Source organism: Bos mutus, chromosome 18, assembly GCF_027580195.1.
Source record: "Bos mutus isolate GX-2022 chromosome 18, NWIPB_WYAK_1.1, whole genome shotgun sequence".
Lineage (NCBI taxonomy): Eukaryota > Metazoa > Chordata > Mammalia > Artiodactyla > Bovidae > Bos > Bos mutus.
The window spans coordinates 16,940,923-16,962,847 of NC_091634.1; the positions used below are offsets into that span (position 1 = coordinate 16,940,923).

The window sequence follows — 21,925 nt, forward strand, 5'->3', positions numbered from 1 at the left end:
CTGCTGCTAAGTCACTTCAGTCGTGTCCAACTCTGTGCGATGTGCAGTGGTACCCAATCTTTCTGGCACCAGAGACCGGTTTTGTGGAAAATAATTTTTTCACACCCGGGACGGGGAAGCTGGTTTCAGGATAATTTCAGCACATTGTGTACTTTAAGGAAATGGTGGGCTTCCCTAGTGGCTCAGACGGTAAAGCGTCTGCCTGCAGTGCAGGAGACCCGGGTTCGATCCCTGGGTTGGGAAGATCCCCTGGAGAAGGAAATGGCAACCCACTCCAGTACTCTTGCCTGGAAAATTCCGTGGACTGAGGAGCCTGGTAGGCTACAGTCCATGGGGTCACAAAGAGTTGGACACGACTGAGTGACTTCGTTTCACTTTAAGGAAATGGCAACCCACTCCAGTACTCTTGCTTGGAAAATCCCATGGACAGAGAAGCCTGGTAGGCTACAGTCCACAGGGTCTCAAAGAGTCGGACACAACTGAGCGACTTCACTTCACTTATTACTATTATTATTACATTGTGATGTAATCATAATGCAGAATCAGCGGGAGCCCAGGGCTTGTTTTTCTGAACTCAGGCGGTGATGCAAGCAATGGGGAGCAGCTGTAAACACAGATGAAGCTTCACCCCGCCCAATGTCCACCTCCTGCTACAAGGCCTGGTTCCTAACAGGCCACGGACTGGTAATGGTCTGTGGCCTGGGGTGTTGGGACCCCTGCTCTAAGGAGCAAAGTGGGTCCAAGGGGAAGCTGAAACCAACCTCCAGCCCAGATGAAGAGATGAGGGGGATGTCTCAGGCTGTGCTCACGGGGCCTGGCACACCTGCCTTCTGTCCACAGGGTCCAGCTCCCTGTGGCAATCCACAGTAGATGTCTTTTTTTCTCACTGGGTATCTACAACCATTTTTTTTTTTTTTTTGAAATAGCACCTCATTCTCCTCTGGAGAAGCCCTCATTCTCAGGTCATGTAGTTCTTGAGGGTCAAACCTCCTACCCACCCCATGCACAGGTGCACAGTGATCTGAATAGGGATGAGCATATGGCCCAAATCTGTCCAGGGAGAGCCAGGCCTGGGGCTTCTTTGCTACAGCTGATGGGAAAAAAGCATTCTTTCTCTACTGAGGCTGCTAAGTGGTCCACAGCATATAAGCTTAGAGTTTCTGTGGGTTGGGGGGGAACATTTCTATCTCTAGCTGTAGAAGAGACTGCTTGAAAATGAAGCTGACACAGAGAAAAGCAGATGTGAGAGAGGAAGTAAGGCACAGTCCTGAAAAATGTTTGAGCAGCTGGATCGAGAAGAGAAGCCAGAGGCTCAGTGCATTTTCAGTTAAGTGAACCAATTAAGATCTTTTCTGTTAAGCCAGTGGGAACTGGAGGATTATGCTCCCTGTCTTGATCTATGCCAGGCCCTAATCGCTCTCTTCGATGCGCCCAAAATGTCCTCATTTGCTGCTTACAGCTGCAAACTCAGAGACCACATTAATCAAAACCATCTTTATTATTTAAAGAGCATCCTGTCATCAGGAGCACAAGATGGGGGGGGGTCCCAGATGGCAGAACAATATTTACATGGGGGGCAGGAGGGTGGTCCCAGGGCTGAGTGGGCCCGCCACTGTGGAGGACCTTGGAGGGAAGAGTATCCTTGGACCTGTGGGCTGGGCCCAAGAAGAAAAATGTTCCATCCCTGGCCCAGGGTGAACCCCATCACGTGGGGCTGGGGCCCCTTAGATCAGCTCGGGCCCTGGAGGCGTGCACAGCGAGGAGAAGCCACAGGTCAAAGCTGGGTTACCATGCCGCTGGCTTCGGAGTGAGTCTGGGGAAAGACAACTAGGGGCTCCCCCCAACGTCCCACAAGTGCCCACCCCTCCCCAGGAGCCCCGTGAAAGCCATCTGTTCCCTAGGGTGACCGCTTCTAAGCCCTATAGGTTTCCAGAAAACCCTGCCTCCCTTTCCCGCTCAGAGTCCCAAACCCTCCCGCCCTCTGGCTCCCATCTGGGCTCAAATTTCACCTTTATGGCCTGGAAGATCCACTCCCGGAAGTCACTGACTTTGGTGTAGACGCCTGGCTTCTGGGCCAGGGCACAGCCGGTGCCCCAGCTCACAATGCCACACAGCCGCCAACGTGGCGTCCGAGAGATGCTATCCTCACACACGAAGGGGCCACCACTGTCGCCCTGGTTGGGGATGGAAGGCCTGGCTGGAGGCTGAGACGGCTGGCCGGGAGGCCCTCCTCGGAAGGCCAGGGGCTGTGGTCATAGAACCCTCTGGCCCTGAGATAGGGAGCCCAATCGCCCAAGGCCCTGTGTCTCCATCCCTGGGGAGGCCAGGGCCCCGGCTGCCCCTCAGCATCCCTCACCTGGCAGGCATCAATGCCACCCTCAGGGTAGCCAGCACAGAACATCTTGGGCTTGATCTGGTTCCCGTAGAAGTCGGGGCCGTTGCAGACATCATTGCTGATTATGGGGACTCGGGCCTCCTGGAGCACCCCAGCCTGTTGGCCTGGGGGTGTGCGGGCAAGGCTGGCCGAAGCTGGGGAGCATGCACACCCCCTCCCCTCCCCTCCCAGTGCCCACCTGGGCTGCTCAGTGTCCCTACACCCCCGGGTCCAAGAGGCACTGGCGTAGCCCAATTGCCCTTCCCCAGCCCAGCTCAGAGTCTCCCTAAGGCAGCTTCCCAGCAGAGGACAAGACTCACCGTAGTACTGCGTGTTGCCCCAGCCAGTCACCGTGCAGATCTTGCCATCCACCAGGGCCTGCCCGGCAGCCGGGAGACACACGGGCTGGATGTACTCTGTGCAAGAGACCACACCGGTCTGGGCCCCTGCCAGCCTGCTCCACCCAGGACAAACCTCGCTCCAGCTGCCCCGGCCCACCGTTCCCTCTGTTCTTTCACAAACACCACAACAGAAGTTGCCTCCTATAAACAAGGTCCCACCGCATAGTGCTGGGAACCATATTCAATACCCTGTGATGAAACATAATAGACAAGAATATGAAAAAGATGTGTGTGTGTGTGACTGAGTCACTTTACTGTATAGAGGAAATTAACACAGCATTGTAAATCACTACACTTCAACACAGGGCTTCCCCAGTGGCTCAGCGGTAAAGAATCCACCTGTAATGCAGGAGACATGGGTTTGATCCCTAAGTTGGGGAGAGTCCCTGGAGGAGGGCATGGCAACCCATTCCAGTATTCTTGTCTGGCAAACCCCATGGACAGAGGAGCCTGGCAGCTACAGTCCATGGGGTTGCAAAGAGCTGAACACGACTGAAGTGACTTAGCATAGCATAGCATCCTTCAATACATTTTTAAAAATAAAGGAAGCTGACTTCTATTGAGAACTCACTATGTACTTGCATCTTTCTGGGTGAATTCCCTTAATATCCCATCAGCTCAGAGAGGTAGGGGCTATTATTACCCCCACTTAAAGAGGGGGAAATAAAACCATGTCACTTGTCCAAAGCCTTAGATTGAGTCAATGACAGAGCCCAAATTTGAACCCAGGTTGGCCCAATTTCTAAGCCTGTGTTCTTAACCATGGCCCATGTGGCTGCCCCCTACCTAGAGAGTGACTTTGAGAAATTTTAATTTATTTTTTCAATTTTTTGGCCACCGTGGCATGTGGGATCTTAGTTCCCAGAATAGATCGAATCTGTGTCCCCCCGCATTGAAAGTGCCTCCCATTTAGCTGGATCACCAGGGAAGTCCCTTCTGTAAGAAATTTTACAAAGCACTATCTTGAGATATTGGACTTCCACCTGTCAAAAAATCATCATCATAAACACACCAGTCTATCCTGTCCACAGTAAGAATGGCATCCCTGAGACACGACATCCTTGTGCAGTGTACAACCCATGCAAGTGGTCCTGGCAGCCCTGCTAGCAAGCCTTGCTGGTGACTTCACCTGCCTGAGCTCAGAGCTCTCAGGTGCAAAATGGAAAGAATAATCATTTCCCCCCCAGAGGTGTATCGTGAGAAATTGGTGAAGTGTTAAATAGCATGCCTGGCTAACAGGAAATGCTCATGTAACTAGGAATAGTAATAAACAACAACAGCAATGATTATTAGTATTAACTGAATGCAGGCATTGCTCTAAGCTCTTTGACTCAGATTAACCCTTTTCAGCATTTCAATAACCTTCGGGAGTCATTTAACAGATGAGGGAAACAGGTTTGGAGAGGTGAAGCTACATACCCAAGACCACAGAGCTGCTGAGTATCTGACCCCAAAGCCCATACCACTCCTCTCAGCCCCATTTCCAAATACAGGCCACTCACATGTATTGTTCCCTTAAATGGAGAACTAGTATCATGGACCATTCAAAAGAAAATAACCATTAAAAATAAGAATAAGGCAGACTTCCCTGGTGACCAGTGGCTAAGACTCTGAGCTCCCAGCACAGGGGACCCAGGGTTCAATCCCTGGTCAAGGAACTAGATCTCACAAGCTGCAACCAAAGATTCCCCATGCCACCACTAAGACCCAGTGCAGCCAAATAAATAAACAATTTTTTTAAATTATAAAAAACAAAGACAATAATGACTTTCCTGGCAGCTCAGCCAGGGGCTTATAGGCACAGATTCCAGAGCCATGCAACTTGGGCTCAAATCGTTGCCATTTTCCAGTTGTGAGAATGTGGGGTATTATGCATCTTCTCTATGTCGGGAATTTTCCTCTTGTAAAACAACAACACAGGATCATAAGAGAACCCACCTTCCCCAGGCTGCTGTGACAATGAAATGAGTGCGTGCTTGGGACAAGCTGAGGCCTGTGGCTGCCCACAGGAGGAACTCGCAAGTGTTGGAGTTCATCCTATCATCACTATTATCGTATTCTTTCATTACTATTTTTTAAGATGTTTTAAAATCTTATTTATCTATTTAAGGCTGCGCTGAGTCTTTGTTGCTGTGAGGGCTTCTCACTATTTGTGCGAACTGTAGTGGGGCTACTCTGGTTCTGGCGCACGGGCTTCTCATTGCAGTGACTTCTCTCGTTGTGGAACAGAGGCCTACAGCGATCAGGCTTCAGGAGTTGTGGTACCTGGGCTTAGTTGCTCTGAATCAGGGACTGAACCTACGTCTCCTTCATTGGCAGGCAGATTTTTAACCAACGAACCACCAGGGAAGCCCAAGATTTTTTAATTTTTTAAATATGGACCATTTTTAAACTCTTTATTGAATTTGCTACAAAATTGCTTCTGTTTTATGTTTGGGTGTATTTTGGCAGAGAGAGCATGTGGGTCTTAGGTCCCAACCAGGGATCAAACCCACACCCGCTGCATTGGAAGGTACAGTTCTAACCACTGGACTGCCAGGGAAGGCCCTCTTTATCATTATTATTATCATCATCATACTGATGCCTGCTGAAGGCTCATCATCATTGCTATGATAACTTCCTTATCATTGACATTATTATTATTACTATTACTACCACTTGGTGGCCTTCTGATAGCTGAAGCCCAATGCTGCTGCTGCTGCTAAGTCGCATCAGTCGTATCCGACTCTGTGGGACCCCATAGACGGCAGCCCACCAAGCTCCCCCGTCCCTGGGATTCTCCAGGCAAGAACACTAGAGTGGGTTGCCATTTCCTTCTCCAATGCATGGAAGTGAAAAGTGAAAGTGAAGTTTCTCAGTCGTGTCCAACTCTTCGCAACCCCATGGACTGCAGCCTACCAGCCTCCTCCATCCATGGGATTTTCCAGGCAAGAGTACTGGAGGCTGAAGCCCACAGCCTGCTCTTAATTCAAAAGGCATGTGTAGATGAGGTATGAAAGACACACTGACACCCAGGTAAGTCTTTCTCATTGACAGCAAGGAAATGCTCTGGAGAACTACAAAGGAATAAATAACTCCTGACTTTCTGATTCATTCATACACTTATTTTTTTTTTTTTCATTTCTTTCTTTTATTTTGGTAATAGCTTTTTTGGAGATATAATTCCTGTATCACACAATTCACCCACTTAAAGTAAACAAGTCAAAGGGTTTTAGACAGGTTTTAGATTCAGGGACTAGCCTGCCTGGCAGTAGGAAGGTACCACCACCACCAAGATCGATTTCAGAACATTTTCATCACTGCCTTTACCTCTGACCTCCCAACGTTTCTGTGCCACCCCCCCATGCCTGGGGAACCACGAATGTACTTTCTATCTCTGCAGGTTTACCTGTTCTGGACATTTCGTGGAAATGGAATCATATAGAATGTGGCTGTTTGGGTCTAACTCCTTTCTGAGCACAATACTGTCCAGGGTCATCCACTGTGTACCATGGATCACTTCATTCCTTTCTAACCTAATATGATTCCATTGTATGGATCTAGCATGCTTTTTGTTTATCTACATGTCAGATGGTAGACATCTGGTGGCTTCCATCTTTTGGCTACTGTAAATAATGCTGCTATGAACACCCACGCACTAGTTTTTGTAGAGCTATGTATCTTCTTTTCTTTTGGGTACATACCTAGGAGTGGAATTTCGGGGCCAAATGGTAATACTCACACACGGTTTTCTAAAGTGGCTGCACTAATTGCCCCTACCTAATGAATGCACAATGAGTGCCCCTGGAGATCATTTCTCTCATCACCATGAATTCTGCCCCAGCCCCTCCTCTGCCCTCCTGGCCCCTGGAGTCCCCAGGCCCAGACGTACCTGTGAGGGGCAGGGTGCCGGAGAGGTGGACCAGGGCGATGTCATTGCTATTCTCCTCGCTGTTGGGGTCTCGAAAGGGGAGATAGCCCCCATGGTAGATGACAGCCTGCACCCCCAGTTGCACGCCATGGGGTGAAGTCTGGGCCACAGCACCAGCAAACACTCGCCATCGTGATAGGACCCGGTTCCGCCTACCGGGGAAAGGAGGGGAGGGTGGCCACCTGTCTGGGCACAGCCTCCCCCAGCTCACCGCTCCCCAGCCTCTCCCCTCAGTGCCCTGGGGGACACTCACTCAGGGAAGCAGTGGGCGGCTGTCAGCACCCAGTCCCTAGAGAGCACGGACCCCCCACAGAGATGTGCTCCATCATAGCGAAGACTGACTTGCCACGGCCACCTGCCCAGGCTGGTGTCCTGGCCGCCCACAATGCGATCGACCGGCAGTTTTCGGTGGCCACAGTCTGTGGGGAGAGGGGCAGTCAGGGCAGCGGGAGGCCTGGACTCCCTGCCCTGGGGGTCTGAGAGGTCATGCCCCACTCTGGGGAGAATGAGTGATCACGATCTTAACTGAGGGGTCTGAGGAACATCGCTCTGATGGAGGGGGAAGGGGTCTGTCTGAGGAGACACAGCCCCATCTGTGGGGATCTAGGGGGACATGGCCCTATTTTGGGGGTCTGAGGGGACGTGGAACCCCCACCCTGAGGGAGTCTGAGAGAACACAGCTCCATCCTTGGAGGATCTAAGAGGATAAGGCCTGTCTGGGGGTATCTGATGGGCCATGGCCCTACCACGGTAGGGGCAGGGAGTCTCAGAAGAGGGCTCTGAGTTTTGGGGTCTCACCTTGGCAGCTGGTAGCCAGGAAACGGCCTCTGGGACAGTCGCTGTGGGAGGGACAAGGATGAAGACACAGAGACAAAAAAAAGAGGCCAATTAAGACAGAGGAAAGGCACCCAGGGGAGAGTGGGTACCCAGGGGTGGTGGGGCCCGCGGCGTGCGCCCCACCTGCCCGCCGCCCTCCTCACCACACGGAGAGGACCTCGAGCAACCTCCGGGCATGCGGCAGCCTCCCCTCGTCCACGCAGAAGAAGCCCGACGTGCCATTGGCGCCCGCCGTCCGCACGTCCAGCTCCGAGAAGTCCAACGCCCTGGGCAGGGCAGCGGTCAGACCTGTCCCCCCGCCCTCCCAGCCCCCCACCAGGGGCACCCCGGGTACCTGAGGAAGCCCATCTCCTCGCAGCTGAGCCCCGCCACCCTGGCATTGGAGCGCGAGGAGCAAAGCAGGCGCCACGTGCCCTCTGTCTGGTCGAACACCGTGAGCCGAGCATCCGCCGGGCCGACCTGCACTGCAGGGCAACAAGAGGAGCGCCTGGGTCGCCTTCCCGCCCGAGCCCTCCCGGCCGCTTCTCTGCTCGTGCCAGTCTAGTCCTGAGTCCTGGCAGGCCCGATCGGAGCACCCCGGGCTCCGCACATTTGTGACTGCCTCTGGAAGGGCTCAGGACTCAAGCTGGACCAAAGATTGGGGATCCTAAGACTCTGGCTGCATCGCCATGGGGAAACTGGGCAAGGTGGGGGAGGGGCGTTCCTTTTGCCACCGGGATTCCTAAACTGGTTGCCCAAGAGCTGGAAGCTAGATTTGTCAAGGTCCATCTTTGCCTGCAGGAGGGGGAATGGGGGGCAGCAGTGATAAACCAATGTAAAGGAAAGCCAGGAGATTCTGATAACATTTTTATAGCTCCTTAATGGTTGGAGAAGGAAATGGCAACCCACTCCAGTATTCTTGCCTGGAGAATCTCAGGAACCGGGGAGCCTGTTGGGCTGCCGTCTATGGGGTCGCACAGAGTCGGACACGACTGAAGGGAAAGAACCTCCAGAATCGTTACTTAAGTGAGTTAATAATTTCCCTTTTTATTTAGCCAGTTTCTTGGTTTTTCCTTTTCTCTTTTACAGCCTGAAGATCATTGACCAATACATCACATTGCCAAAATATCTAAATAGATTTCCTATAATCTTAAAAAAGAAGAGTTATCTTTTTTCTGCAGGACTCGCCAGAGCCTTGAATACGTACTAAGTTGCAGGATAATTATTCAAGCAGAGGATGCAGTATTCATTCATTCATTCAACAAGTGTTAACTAGACACATACTCCATGCCCGTTCCTATGTGGGGTGATGCTGGGGGACATAAAAATGACCAAGACATCTCTGGGCTGTACCCTCACCAAGCACAAAGTCCATCCATAGGGGAGACAGACAACAATAAAAAAAAAAAAATGACCCAATCAAACACAGCTTCACTGCAGAGTGCTTATGGGGGATTCTTCCTGCCTGCTTAATGCACTGAAAAGTGATGCTCCCCTCAGCCCCTTCCAGCCTGCTCCTCACACATGGCTAGAGGACCCTTGCCACACCTAAGCCAGGTCACAGCCCTTAGGTGTGCTTTAGCAAACACTCAGTCTGTGCCAAGCTCTATTTTGAATGATGAACAAATCAGACAAAACCCCCAGCCATTGGGAGCTCAAAGGCCAATGGGTGAGATGGATAACAAACAGGAGACAGAAGTAAAATAGATGCTGTGTCACAAAAGAAGGGGCCTGGGAGACAAGCCGAGCTTGACAGAGAGGCAGCGCTGACATGGGGAGAGACAGGAGGTTGTCCTTTCCTATAGGTGGGCAGGGAAGGCTGCACTGAGAAGGTGGTATGCAAGCAGAGATCTGAAGGAGGTGAGAAGACAGGTGAGGGAACAGAGAACTAGGCCAAGAGAATTGCAAATGCAAAGATCCCAAGGTGGGGGGGTTGTTGTAGGAACAACAGGGGGTCTGGGCAGAGTGAGCGAGGGGAGAGGGAGCCGGAGACAAGACTAGACTGACTTTGACTTTTACCAGGAGTGAGGGCTGAGCCAGGAGGGCCTTGATCTGACTCAGGGGTTCACAGGCACCCTCTGGCTGTGTATAGGGAGCAGACTGTAGAGGGCAGGAGGGGACCAGGGAGACCAAGGAGGAGGCTGTGTGATGGTCCAGGGGGAGAGAATGGAGGCGGGGCCAGGGTGGGGGCGGTGGAGGATTCTGCATAGAATTTGTGGGTGGAGCCCACAGGGTCGGCTACGATTGGATGCGGGTGGAAGGAAGAGGGGCCAAGGGCAATTCCAAGGTGTTAAGCTGAGCCACTAGAAGGATGAGCTGCCATTGACTGAGATGAGCAAGGTGGGAAGGAGTAGGTTTGGGGAAAGATCAGCTGTGAACCCCTTTTCTCTGGAGCCTCCTGAATGGCTCCTGTTCTGAGAGCACATTCTGGGACAGTGAATCTGGTCCAAACTCAACTTTGCATCCTTGGAGGAAGAACTTGATCAGGCCACACCCAAGCTGAGCAGTCTTCCCACAGCCCCACAGATCTGGACAAGAGGAGGCAGAACTTCCGGGGAGAGCCCTGTCCTGCTGAGGACAGAGAAAGGCAAAGAGAAGATTTGCATTCAGGCCTGAGTGACTCCAAACCCCAAGCTTTTAATGTTGCCTGTGACTGCAGTCATGAAACTAAAATACACTTGCTCCTTGGAAGAAAAGCTATAACAAACCTAGACAGCATATTAAAAAGCAGAGACATCGCTTTGCCGACAAAGGTCCGTATAGTCAAAGCTATGGTTTTTCCAGTAGTCATGTATGGATGTGAGAGTTGGACCATAAAGAAGGCCGAGTACCAAAGAACTGATGCTTTCAAACTGTGGGGCTGGAGAAGACTCTTGAGTGTCCCTTGAATGTTAAGGAGATCAAACCAATCAATCCTAAAGGAAATCAACCCTGAAAAATCAACCCTGAATATTCATTGGAAGGACTGATGCTAAAGCTCCAATACTTTGGCTGCCTGATGCGAAGAGCTGACTCATTGGAAAAGACCCTGATGCTAGGAAAGATTGAGGGCCAGAGTAGAAGGAGACAACAGAGGATGAGTTGGTTGGATGGCATCACTGACTCAATGGACATGAGTTTGAGCAAACTTCAGGAGTTGGTGAAGGACAGGGAAGCCTGGTGTGCTGCAGTCCACGGGATCACAAAGAGTCAGACACAACTGAGCAACTGAACAGCCAGTCAAGCAACTTTCCTCCTAAGGGTTAAACAAAAAAGGCACAGTAATAGCACTGGTGAAGGAGTGGGTGGGACAAACTGAGAGAGTAGCACTGAAACATATACATTACTATATATAAAATCAATAGCTAGTGGGAAGTGACTGTGTAACAAGGAGCTCAACCTGGTGCTCTGTGACGACCTAGAGGTGTGGGATGGGGTAGGGAGTGGGAGAGAGGTTCAAGAGGGAGGGGATATATAGCTGATTCATGTTCTTATACAGCAGAAACCAATATAACATTGTAAAGAAATTATCCTCCAGTTAAAAAATGAATTTTAAAAATAGTAACACTGACTACATTTCCTGGGGATGGGCTGACCCCATGCTATGTGTCATATCTGGGGGGTTCTATCCCACAATCATCCTGGGAGGGAGAGACCATCTCTATGCCCATCTTACAGACGAGAAAACTGAGCCTTAGAGAGGACATACTTGCCCCTGAGAATATAGCTAAGAACTGGCAAAGTCAGGATTTGAATCCAGACCTGCCTACCTGCATACTCCCTGCTCCTTCTGTGGCTGTCATACGGACCCTTATCAGCCCCTTTTCCCCAAATATACTCATGTAGGCCTGTACTAGGAGCTTCCTGGTTAACTGGCCTTAATCATGGCTTCCTGTTCTGGGATGGGGCCTGGAATATCTGGTACCTCCACTGGGTACCACCCCTTGAGTTTCCAGACCAAGACTTGGGGTTCTAAACACCAGCTGGGGATGGGAGTGAATTCTTATTTTTAAATGACTTCTCAGTGCTCCAGAGATTGTGATTTCCAGAAAGTGTGAGGTTTTAGGAAAAAAATTATCATTTTATGGATGTATTTGGAGGGAGGAGCGGAAGGAGGAGAAGGGAGGGAGGAAGGAATATCAAATGCCCCCTCCAAGTATTTTTAAAGCTATATTCTGTGCCACTGTTTCTCACTTTTAAACTCTTTATTCTTGTTTGTGTTATTTTAAGCCATGCAGAAAGTACGTTCTGGGTCACCTGGTTTGCTTACCAAATTGTCTGATATATTTAGAGGTGTGAAAAATCCCAGAAAAGTGAGGTGGGGATATCATTTCTGGGTTGTTTCTGTTTGTTCATTTTGTAATTTCCCAACGTTTTTGAAAAACCCAAGTGTAATGGGAGGGCACAGTGCTGGCGATGGCCAGAGTCAGGTCTGAATTGTGGCCTTATTACTTTCCAGCTGAAGCTCAGGACAAGTTAGTTCACCTCTGAGATTTGTCCTCATGCTTATTCATTAAACAAAGGTTTCCTAAGCACCTTCTATGCACCAGACACTGTCTAGGGCGGTAAACAAAATGCCCCTGCCCTTCTGAAATTCACCAGGAGTAAATCATGAGCCATGTGGGGAGGGTCATAGAGGGGGTAGTGGTGGTATGCAGAGTCGTTGTGGGGGGCGGAGGGTATGGAGCCTGGGAACAGAAAGGTCCAGCTCGGGAAAGTTAAAGCCTAAAGGCTGAGACACAGAAGTCCATGTTAACCAAGTTGGCTGAAAGTCAAGCATTGCACGGATCATCACCTCCACTAATTCTCACCAATTACCAGATAAGGATGCTGAGAATCAGAGAGGGCAGGCCAGGTGGAAGCCTCAGCTCAGCCATGATGGTACAGGACCCAGAAACCTGCCTCTGGGTGTGAGCATAAAGAGGAGGTGAGCAAAGACTGTGGTGCTAGGAGAGTCCTTTGAGAGTGAGAGCAGCCTGTGGGCTGGGGCCTGAAGAGTGCTGGGAGCAAGCATGAGGTGAGGGTGAAGAGGGGCGGCACCCGAGGAGCCTTGGAGTCCGCCAAGTGTTGGGATTTTAGCCCAGCAGCAGTAGCGAGTCATAGAGGCCCATCTGGTAGGTGCATGACTCCTCTGCCCTGCCATTTATTCAATGTGCAAGTTAGTACAAGTCACTGGGCCTCAGTTTCACCCATGTGCAAAATGGGAGTGATGATAAACGGCCCCAACTTACAGGGGTCTTGTGCAAAGGCTGCAGCCAGAGCCTGGCATACATTAGCCATCGACATGGCAACTCACTGGGCTGTTTCTTGAGAAACAATAGAGTATAGTAGTTCTACACAAGCTCTGGATCCAGGCTATCTGAGTTCCGATCCCTGTGGCCTGGGGCAAGTCACTTGGTCTCTCCACACCTCATTTCCCCATATTAAAATGGGCCGTGGGAAGGATTTAATGAATTAATACTTGCAAAGCCCTGAGGCCTGTGCCTGGCACAGGTAAATGCTCTGCAAGTGTCAACTGTGGTGGTTGACCTTGATGGCCTTCCTGCCTAGATGTTCATTTCTGCTCTTAATGTGAGCTGAGTCCTTTATGGGACTAGATGGGCCTTGTGGGAAAATGAAAAATGTGGGACACGTGAAAGATGTGTCCCATCATCCAACTTCCCCTTTCTTCCTGCTGCCCTGGGCCATTGAATGGCAGCCTGGGGTTGGCATTCAGAAAGATCCATTCATTCATTCATTCATTCCACAATTAGTGTCTATATCTATTCGTTTTTCCACCTATGGAAAAACTCAAAGGAACTTTTTGGCCACCCTGGTATTTATTTGCGTGACCATTCCTGCCTCCACATCTCTTCCAGTCAAGCCTAAGTGCTATTCCTGGAGCGAGCACGTGCCCACGGTGTATCCTCTCCAGTCCTCACTTTCTACATCTGTAAAATGGGAATAACAACAGTAGGTACCACCAAGAAGCGACAGAAAAAGGTTGGCTGAATTCATACAGCACCTCTACCTCTCAAACATGTATTGACCATGTTTCACAATAAGAAACTCATGTTTACATTATGATGTAGCCCCGAACTTCCGTTTCCTGGGGTGAACTATGGCATTGCTCCAAGCTTCAGTTTTCCCATCTGTAAAATGGAGGGAATAACAGTCCCACCTTCATAAAACCCAAAGGAAAGATTAACAGAACTTTTTCTTATGGAAAGAGATGCATTCTGATTTTTTTAATCAAATCTGTTTCATACTTTTTTAAATGTGGTTTTCAACTCACTGATTTCATGATGCACTTAATGGATAACATGTTTAGAGTCTGAAGAACACTGGATTAGACCAGCCACATGTGTACATAAGCACCACCAGTATTCCTGCAGGCATTCGGGCATTCATTTAAAAAATCCTTTCACTGAGTTCCCCCCAGGTGCGAGTTTCCTCCAGGGCTCCCCAGAGGGTCTCAGCCCGCTCTACTCACCTGGATACAGTGGCTCCTGATCACTCCTGAGTAGAACAGTCACTGCAGAGAAGGCAGAAGTGAGGGCAGGCAGGCTGGGGGCTGCCAGGGGCAGGGGAGGGTAGAGGTGCAGGGGTCTGTCCACTCTCACCAATGGCCCAGGACGCTGCCCCGATGCCTGTCAGGAGCAGGACGGTCCCCACAGTGAGAGCGGCCACCTTGGGTCCGGAGCAGCATGGCACAGTCCGGCCACCTGCAATAGACACCATGCTGGGGCCACTGCCAGGTCTGTCCTCACTGTGGCAAGGGGCCAGCTCTGCCCTGCACCCCAGGGTTAACTTAGCACGCCCGAGCCTGCCCTGCCCTGGGTCCAGTTTCTTGGGACGAGCAGTTGGCAGGCCTGTCCCTCCCCTGCGGGAAGGGTGCCCAGCCCCCCAGGGCTTCCAGCTGGGAAGGGGTGTGGCTGGGACAATTGCCACCCTCCCTGCCCACACTCCTGGCACTGAAGGGACTTCTTCTTCCCAATGACGCTGCGCTCTGTATCTCCTTCTTGGACCTCTCACTTCTGCTAACTTTCCCAGAGGTTCTTGGAGCCTCTTGGGGGCTGTGACCCCTGACCTTTGCCCTCTTGGCAGCTCTCTTCCCTGCTGTTTGTCATTTCCTCACTGCCTCATTTCTCTCTGCTGTTCCAGATCCTCTGTCCCTGGGAACCCCCCAAAACCAGACCTCTCCCCAAGGACCCAGCTCCAACGTCAAATTGACCCCAGAGGTTGAGAACCTACATTTGGAATTTTGTCAGCCTCACTTAAAAATATTGGCCTTGGGAATTCCCTGGTGGTCCTGTGGTTAGGACTCCATGCTTTCACCGCTGAGGGCTCAGGGTTGATCCTTGGTTGGGGAACTAAGATCCCGCAAACTGCGTGGCCCAGCCAAATTAAAAAATACATACATTGGCCTTACCCACTGCTATATATGGGACCTTGGGCAGGTACTATCACCTTTTTAAGCCTCAACTTCCTCATCTATTTAATGGGCATCCACCTAGCACTCACCTCTAAAAATAATACTTGAAGTTTCTTTCAAATAATTAAGAGCTGTACTCTTATCATAGCCTTATGTGCCAAGCACTGCTCTGACTGTATTAAATTATTCAGTCCTTGTCTCAGTTATGATTCCTATTTTTCAGACAGGGGAAACGGAGGCTCACAGAAGTGGAGCCACCTGCCCAAGGTGACTCAGCCAGGAAGAGGTGGTACTGATTTGGCACTGGGATCCAGGCGTATAACCACTAAGCCTTGCCACCCTCTCTGTGCTATAGTGGCTGGCGCAGAGCAGGTTCTCAATAAATGCTTTTTTTCTTTTTCATTTTTATTGGTCAATAAATGTTTTTAAATCATTATAGCTGTGTGGACTTGGACAACTCCCTTCACCTCTCTGGGCCTCAGTTTTCTTATCAGTAAAATGGGTTTATTCACTTGTGGTCCTATGGAGCATCCACTGTGTACCTGGCACCATTCTAGGCTCTGGGGACACATCCCTAAACAAGACAGCAGAAATGCTCTCACAGAGCTCACATTCTCATGTGTGGAAAGTGAGGGGGAAACCAAAACAAGCAAACAAGTAAATGAACTCGATCATGTTCAGAACATGGCCAAGTCTATAAAGAAAATGATAGCAGAGGAGGCAGCAGGTTCTTCTGTGGGGTATTCAAGAAGGGCCTCCCCAAGAAGGGGCTTTTGAGCTGAGACCTGAGGGCTGAGGCCAGCCAAGCAAAGAGCTCTCATGGAAGAGCACAGTGGGCAGAGAAGAACACAGGCCAGGGCCTTGAGGCCAGAACAAGCATGGTGGGTAAGAGGGCAAGAGAGGCCACTGATGTGGCCAGAATGGCATGAGCTTGGGGAAGGCATTGGGGCCAAGGCTGGGGCCAGATGGAGAGGCCTGGCAGCCTGAGGAGAAGAGGAATTTTATTCCCAGTGCAACAGGGACCCTGGGGCTGAAAAGCCAATCCTTTGGCTAGGGATGGGGGGAACCAAAGAGAAAAGGCAGCTGAAAGCCTTCGCTGGGCCTGGCGTGCACCCGACTGCCCCTGGCATCTGCAGGACCTTCCAGTTCTGCCATCTGGGTTACGGCAGTATGGCTGATGGGCACAGGGCCAGACCAGCACCCAGAAAGGAGCGGGGAGTGGTCCAGGACCTTCCTGTAATGGCTATTGTCTGAGTGTCTTAAGAATTTGAGAACCCAGCCATTCTTGTCCAGGTGTGCCTCCCTCCAAAGAGGCCCCGGCGGACCATCTCAGCCCTGCTCCGGCTGGCTGACCCCTCCATGTCTCCCTGAGGGGGCCTCTCAGGCCCCGTCCCAACCTTGCTGCTGCCGTTGCTTTGTCACTGCAGTTGTGTCCGACTCTGTGCGACCCTGTGAACTGTAGCCCTCCAGGCTCTGCTGTCCATGGGATTCTCCGGGCAAGAATACTGGAGTGGGTTGTCATTCCTTTCTACAGGGGATCTTTCCAACCCAGGGATTGAACCCAGGTCTCCTGCACTGCAGGCGGATTCTTAACCACTAAGCCACCAGGGAGGACCCTGTCCCCACCTTGGTCTCCAACCATATTCCTGGTTTCATTGGGAGGTCTTGGCTCCTGAAGCCATTAGGCTGGTCCAGGGTCCTTTGTTTTCAGACATGCCTGCGGAGCTTTGGGCCACTCAGAGCCCAGCTAGAGGACCTGGCATGACAGCTGGGGCAGGAAGCACGGCCACCTTGTGTCACTTAGGGTGAGAGGAGAAACTTGCTCCATGCCCTGTGATTCAGGAGACTTCAGACAACCCCCAAACAGTGCCTCTGGTGGGACAGGAAGCGTCCTCACCCAGGTTCTTCAGAGAGGCATCCTGACTGCATATCTTTGCCAAGGCAGGAAGTGTCCTCAGTGCATGAGAGGCAGCATCCTGGTGTGATTCCTCGGAGAAATAGAGCCTGATAAGCTGGGACCTCTGAGCATCCTCCTGAGGCTCCGCTCCCTGTTCCTTCAGGGGCGCTAGGCTGTCCTTGTCTCCTCACAAGGCAGTTCCTCTGCCTCCACCATTTGGCTGCAAAACCCTCCCAAGTGATGTCCTTGGTTCCTTATCTCTGAAACTCCACTCAAACAGCTCTGTGTCTGTCCTCGTGTACCCAACTCCAACTTCCTGAACAAAATTCTCTCCCCATCTGATTTCGGGGACACCACCCTTGTCCGATTTGCTTACTACTTCTCAATCTCCTGACCCTCCACATGCTCTCTGAAATCTGGGGTTCACAGGGTGGCCCCGGCCTCCTTCCCCTCATGCCTCCCCGCTCCACCGCCACAGACTGTGTTGCTCTTCTGTCCCCAGCTCTGGACTCTGCTTAGTCCTAGGCTGGGGGTCCTGCAGCCTCTTAGATGCCTCCCCCCGGAATCACCACACTCCGTCACATCTCCCAGGTTCCATATTGGCCTCTACGTCTCCCTAAGTGCCCAGGTCCCATCTCAGAGGTCCTCACCCGCAGGTCTGTCCCTGTGTGCAGAACACCTCCCTCTCCCCATGGCTCAGGCCTCCTGAGGGTCTCCTGCCCACTCTCTCCTTCCCTGCCCCAACCCCCTCCAACCTCTGGGCTCAGTCTCTCCTTCTGGTCCAGCCTCCACATGGAAACCTGGGGGGTCTTCCCAAACAGCAAATCCAACCTGTCCCTAGAATCCTCCATGGCTCCTGAGTGCCTCTCAGGACAGTCTAAGGCCCTCAGCCCAAGGTGCCAGGCCCTCTAGGATGTAAGCACAGCTATCAGAGATTTGGAGGTTGCACATGTTTTCCTCAATCCCCAGACAGCCATAAGGGTCCTTACCAGACAATTGATAGAGCTTCCAAAAAGCAACCAAAATGACAGGACTTATACAAGGCAAAAAAAAAAAAAAAGAAACGAAGAATAACCACCAGCTCCATCTTGTGGAGAGAGCCGGCCTTGCCCGGGCATGGGCCGGCTTCTTACTGGAGTCCTAACAAAACTTGGTCCAGCCTGCGTGTCTCATCACCCGCCCAGCTCCATTTCCAACTTCACCTCCAGAAATCCCGAATTAGCTACATGCCACCATACACCTGGCAGACTGTCACCCCCAGCTGTTAGCCTTGCTCGTCTCTCTGCCTGGCACACCTACTTACTCCTGCCTCATTCTGAGCATCAACTCAGATATCACCGCCTCTGATTTGGAGTCCTCAGGTAGCACCAAGAACCTCACCTTGGGCGCACTTCACCAGCAGAATGGTAACACAAATGTTAGCATAACTGCAGCTCTCAGAAGACACACCAACCCTAGGCCTGTCCTAACCCCATCCTGCGAGGATGTGTGTCAGTGACAAGTTGCTTCAGTTGTGGCCAACTCTCTCTGACCCTATGGACTTCAGTCTGCCAGGCTCCTCTGCGTACGGGATTCTCCAGGCAAGAATACTGGAGAGGGTTGCCATACCCTCCTCCAGGGGATCTTTCCCACCCAGGGATCAAATCCGCGTCTCCATGTCTCCTGCATTGGCAGGCGTTACCACTAGCGCCACCTAGGGAGCCCAACCCCATCTTGCAGTTTCCTGAAATTCTTGCAAACTATCAATGAGGAACGTATCATTATCACCACCCCCGATGTACAGATGAGGAAAGGAAGCCCAGAGCGGTTCAGCCACCCACACCAGGCAACCCAGCAAGTAAGCCCAGGTTTGCCATGACGGTAGGACTCCCCTCCCAAGACTAGGACTGAGCTGCCTGGAGATGTACTGAAGCTCACTGTGCCTTGGCTGTCTGTCCTCAGAGCAGTCCTGGCCGTCCTTCTGGACACACTCCACCGTGCTTCTCTGGTTCATTCCCCCATAGGCCCCAGGCCTGGTGAGTCCCTTCAGTGGGCTCCAGGAAGGAAGGTTTCCAAAGGTGCAAGGCTCTGCCACCCCCCTCCTCAACAAGGGTGCAGTGCTGTCTCCCAGGCCACTGGGAGCCTAGTGGCTCAGATGGTAAAGAATCTACCTGCAATGCGGGAAACCCAGGTTCAGTCCCTGCATTGGGAAGATCCTCTGAAGAAGGGAATGGCTATCCACTCCAGTATTCTTTCCTGGAAAATTCCATGGACAGAGGAGCCTGGTGGGCTACAGTCCCTGGGATCGCAAAGAGTCGGACACAACTAGCACTTCACAGCTGGATGGTTTGGGCTCTGATTTTCTAGCTGTGCTGAGATGCAAGGAGGCCAGCGATCCATACCCATCATTTCAGCCAACACACTCAGTGCTCCCTGCCTATCCCTGCATTTAAATCCTCACACCATCCTATAGGGTGGACATTAGTACTGCTTTTTTTTTTTTTTACAGAGGAAGAAATGAGGCCCAGAGAGGGTGAGCCACTTGTCCAGAGCCTCACAGCTAGAGAGTGATACTGCCTGGGACCGAGACCAACTAGCCTGGTTCCAGGAAGAAGAGAGAGAGTCAGCCCCAGCTGGGGAGGGCAGGAAGAAAGAGCCACCCCAAACTGGTCTCCTCCAGCTGGCTCTCAAGTGTGGAGGAGGTTAAGAGGGAGTCAGGGTGTCTGGAGCCCCTGCCAGGGGCTTCCATAAACCCTTGAGTGTCTGTCAAATCGGAGGTGTGGTTTCTCCCCACCATCCCTAGGGTGGTTTCTCTGTTGTTTCTCCTCTCTTCATCCATTCAGACCGGGTCCAAAGTCCTCCCTCTGCTCTGCCCACAGAGTGAGGAGGTGGGAGGAACGTCTGGGATCAGTGGAGGTCTTGGGCCCCAGGTCTCCAAGTCGGCTGACCTCTGCCATGACAGCTCTGGGGCACCCCACATATGGGACACCCCGCGTGTTTTATGCATGAAGCCCCAAGCTGGTGCCTTGTGCGTGTTCTATGCTCCCAACAACCTCATGTAGGTAGGGAGGTGGCATTAGAACCCACGCTTGACCCAGGGTGAAATGAAGCCCAGAGGAATGACGACACTTCGCCAGATCGCACAGTAATAATCAGTGGCAGAGGAAGGTTTGAAGGCAGCCCGGTGGGGCTTCCCTGTTGGCTCAGTGGTTAAGAGTCTGCCTGTCAACTCAGGAGACTTGGGTTCCATGTGAGGATCCCACATACCGTAGAGCAACCAAACCCGTGTACCAGAACTATGGAGCCTGTACCCTAGAGCCCGGGAAGCGCAACTAATGAGCCCATGTGTCCCAACTACTGAAGCCTGAGCGCCCTAGAGCCCGTGCTCTGCAATGAGAGAAGCCACCGCAACGAGAAGCCCTCTCACCACAACTAGAGAAAAGCCTGCATGCAGCAACGAAGACCCAGCACAGTCAAAAATGAATAAATGAATAAATAAAATTATATATATATTTTAAAGGCAGGCCTGTGCATTCCATTCCAGAGTCTATGTCCTGAACGGTGATAGCTAGTTTCCCCGCCTTGACCCCAAGTAAAGGACAGGTCCAGACGTAGCTGAGAAATCACTGGGGGGTGAGGGGAAACTGAGGCAGGGAGCCAGGAGGGTCATACGGGGTGGCCGGGAGGCAGGTGGTATTCCAGCCCCACAGAGAATTTGGTTAATAGTTAATTAGGTGGAGGAGGCTTCGGAAGGGGGTGGGGGTGGGCCCATGAGGGGTGCCAGAGAGAGGGGGCTCCAAGGGAGTGGAGGGTTGGGAAGACAGCACAGAGGGAGGGGAGGGGCACCAGGCAGAGCTCAGGTCTCCGGGACAGGGGGACTCACCCTCCTTCTCCGCCATGTCACAGCCTCTAGTTAATGATTCCCCGGCTGACCTCCGGGGCCCGGGCGGGACCTGTGGGGAGATGAACAAGGGGGAGGCAGGGCCTGGGGGAGCCCAGCCCGGCCCCTGTGCCCCCAGTCCCAGGCGCCCATCCAGGGAGGCTGAGGGACTGGGTCCCGGCCAGAGCACGCCGTGATCACGGACACAGACTGGGCTGGGTTCAAGGATGGGGTCAGTGTGTGACCAGCAGCTAGGGGATGATGGGATTTATAGCGCCGGGGGACCCTGGGCCTGGGCCGGGGTGGAGAGGGGACTGGGGGTCTGAATTCCCGGGTCTGAGGAAGGCGAGCTGGAGGCCTCAACTCCTGGATCCTGGGGAAAGAGAGGTTTGGGGACCAGGACTGCTTCTTATGAGGGAGGGGCAGCACAGGGGCTGGACTCCTGGGTTGGAGGGAGGAGGAGACTGGGACCCGATCTTGGGAGTCTGAAGAAGTGGGGGCTAGAACTCTGAGGTCCTTGGAGAGAAGTCCGACTGGCCCCTCTCGGAGCACCTCTAATGGGAAGTGGGCATTAGGGTGGGTAGGGGTGAGGGGACCCATGTCCTGGGGAAGGGAACCTGAGGACCCTGGTCCTTACCCTGGGGTCCGGCAGGTGGGGGCGGAGCTGAGAGATGGTGCGGGTTTAGGGTCAGTCTCCAGGCCTGGGCAGGAGCATGGTGGCCCCGCAGCGGCAGGCAGGCCGGAGGCAGAGGCAGCGGCAGCGCGAGGGGCCTGCTAGGCCTGGCTGCCTCACCTGAGGAGGAGGGGGCGGGGGAAGGGGCGGGGAGGGGCCGGGCCAAGGGATTGGCAGAGCTGGAGGCCACCTGGCTGGATGGACAGGGTTTGCAAGGGGCTGGACCGGGGCGCCCAGCAACCTGCCTCCAGCCTGGACGGGCCCCAGGTGTGCCGGTATGAGGGTATGTGGAGTTGGGACAGATCTGGCCTGAGGGCCTGGAGTCTGGGGAGAGGACTGGGGAGTGCTGACAGGGCCCCCAGGAAGGAGGTATAAAGTGGAGAGGCACAGATGGAGGGTTGCCCCAGCTGTCCCAAGGCCGCCCTGCCCCTGCATCTCCTCTGCCCCCTGCCCAGCCCCCTGCCTACCGCTGCCCCTGCCATTTCCTGCACCCGTTGTCCATCTCCTGAACAAGGCATTCCCAGCTCCAGACTGGGTCTCAGCCCAGCCCTGGCCCCAGACCCCTCCTGCACCCCAACTCCTGCCCCAGCCTCTGCCCCTTC

The 21,925-nt window shown here is 52.6% G+C and overlaps 1 protein-coding gene across 1 annotated transcript; it reads right to left on the reverse strand.

Annotated features, from left to right (window-relative positions):
* Nucleotides 1–1,479: 1,479 nt before the first annotated feature.
* HPN (hepsin) lies at nt 1,480–21,474 on the reverse strand. The gene is made up of 13 exons (XM_005896089.2): nt 21,288–21,474; nt 20,654–20,723; nt 14,083–14,184; nt 13,953–13,994; nt 7,857–7,986; nt 7,666–7,788; nt 7,484–7,524; nt 6,939–7,104; nt 6,647–6,837; nt 2,695–2,790; nt 2,357–2,499; nt 2,010–2,174; nt 1,480–1,813 (listed from the first exon to the last, which is right to left on the reverse strand). Exons 2-13 carry the CDS (start codon nt 20,667–20,669, stop codon nt 1,775–1,777), a joined length of 1,254 nt encoding a protein of 417 aa, XP_005896151.1. The 5' UTR covers nt 20,670–20,723; nt 21,288–21,474; the 3' UTR covers nt 1,480–1,774.
* Nucleotides 21,475–21,925: the final 451 nt, after the last annotated feature.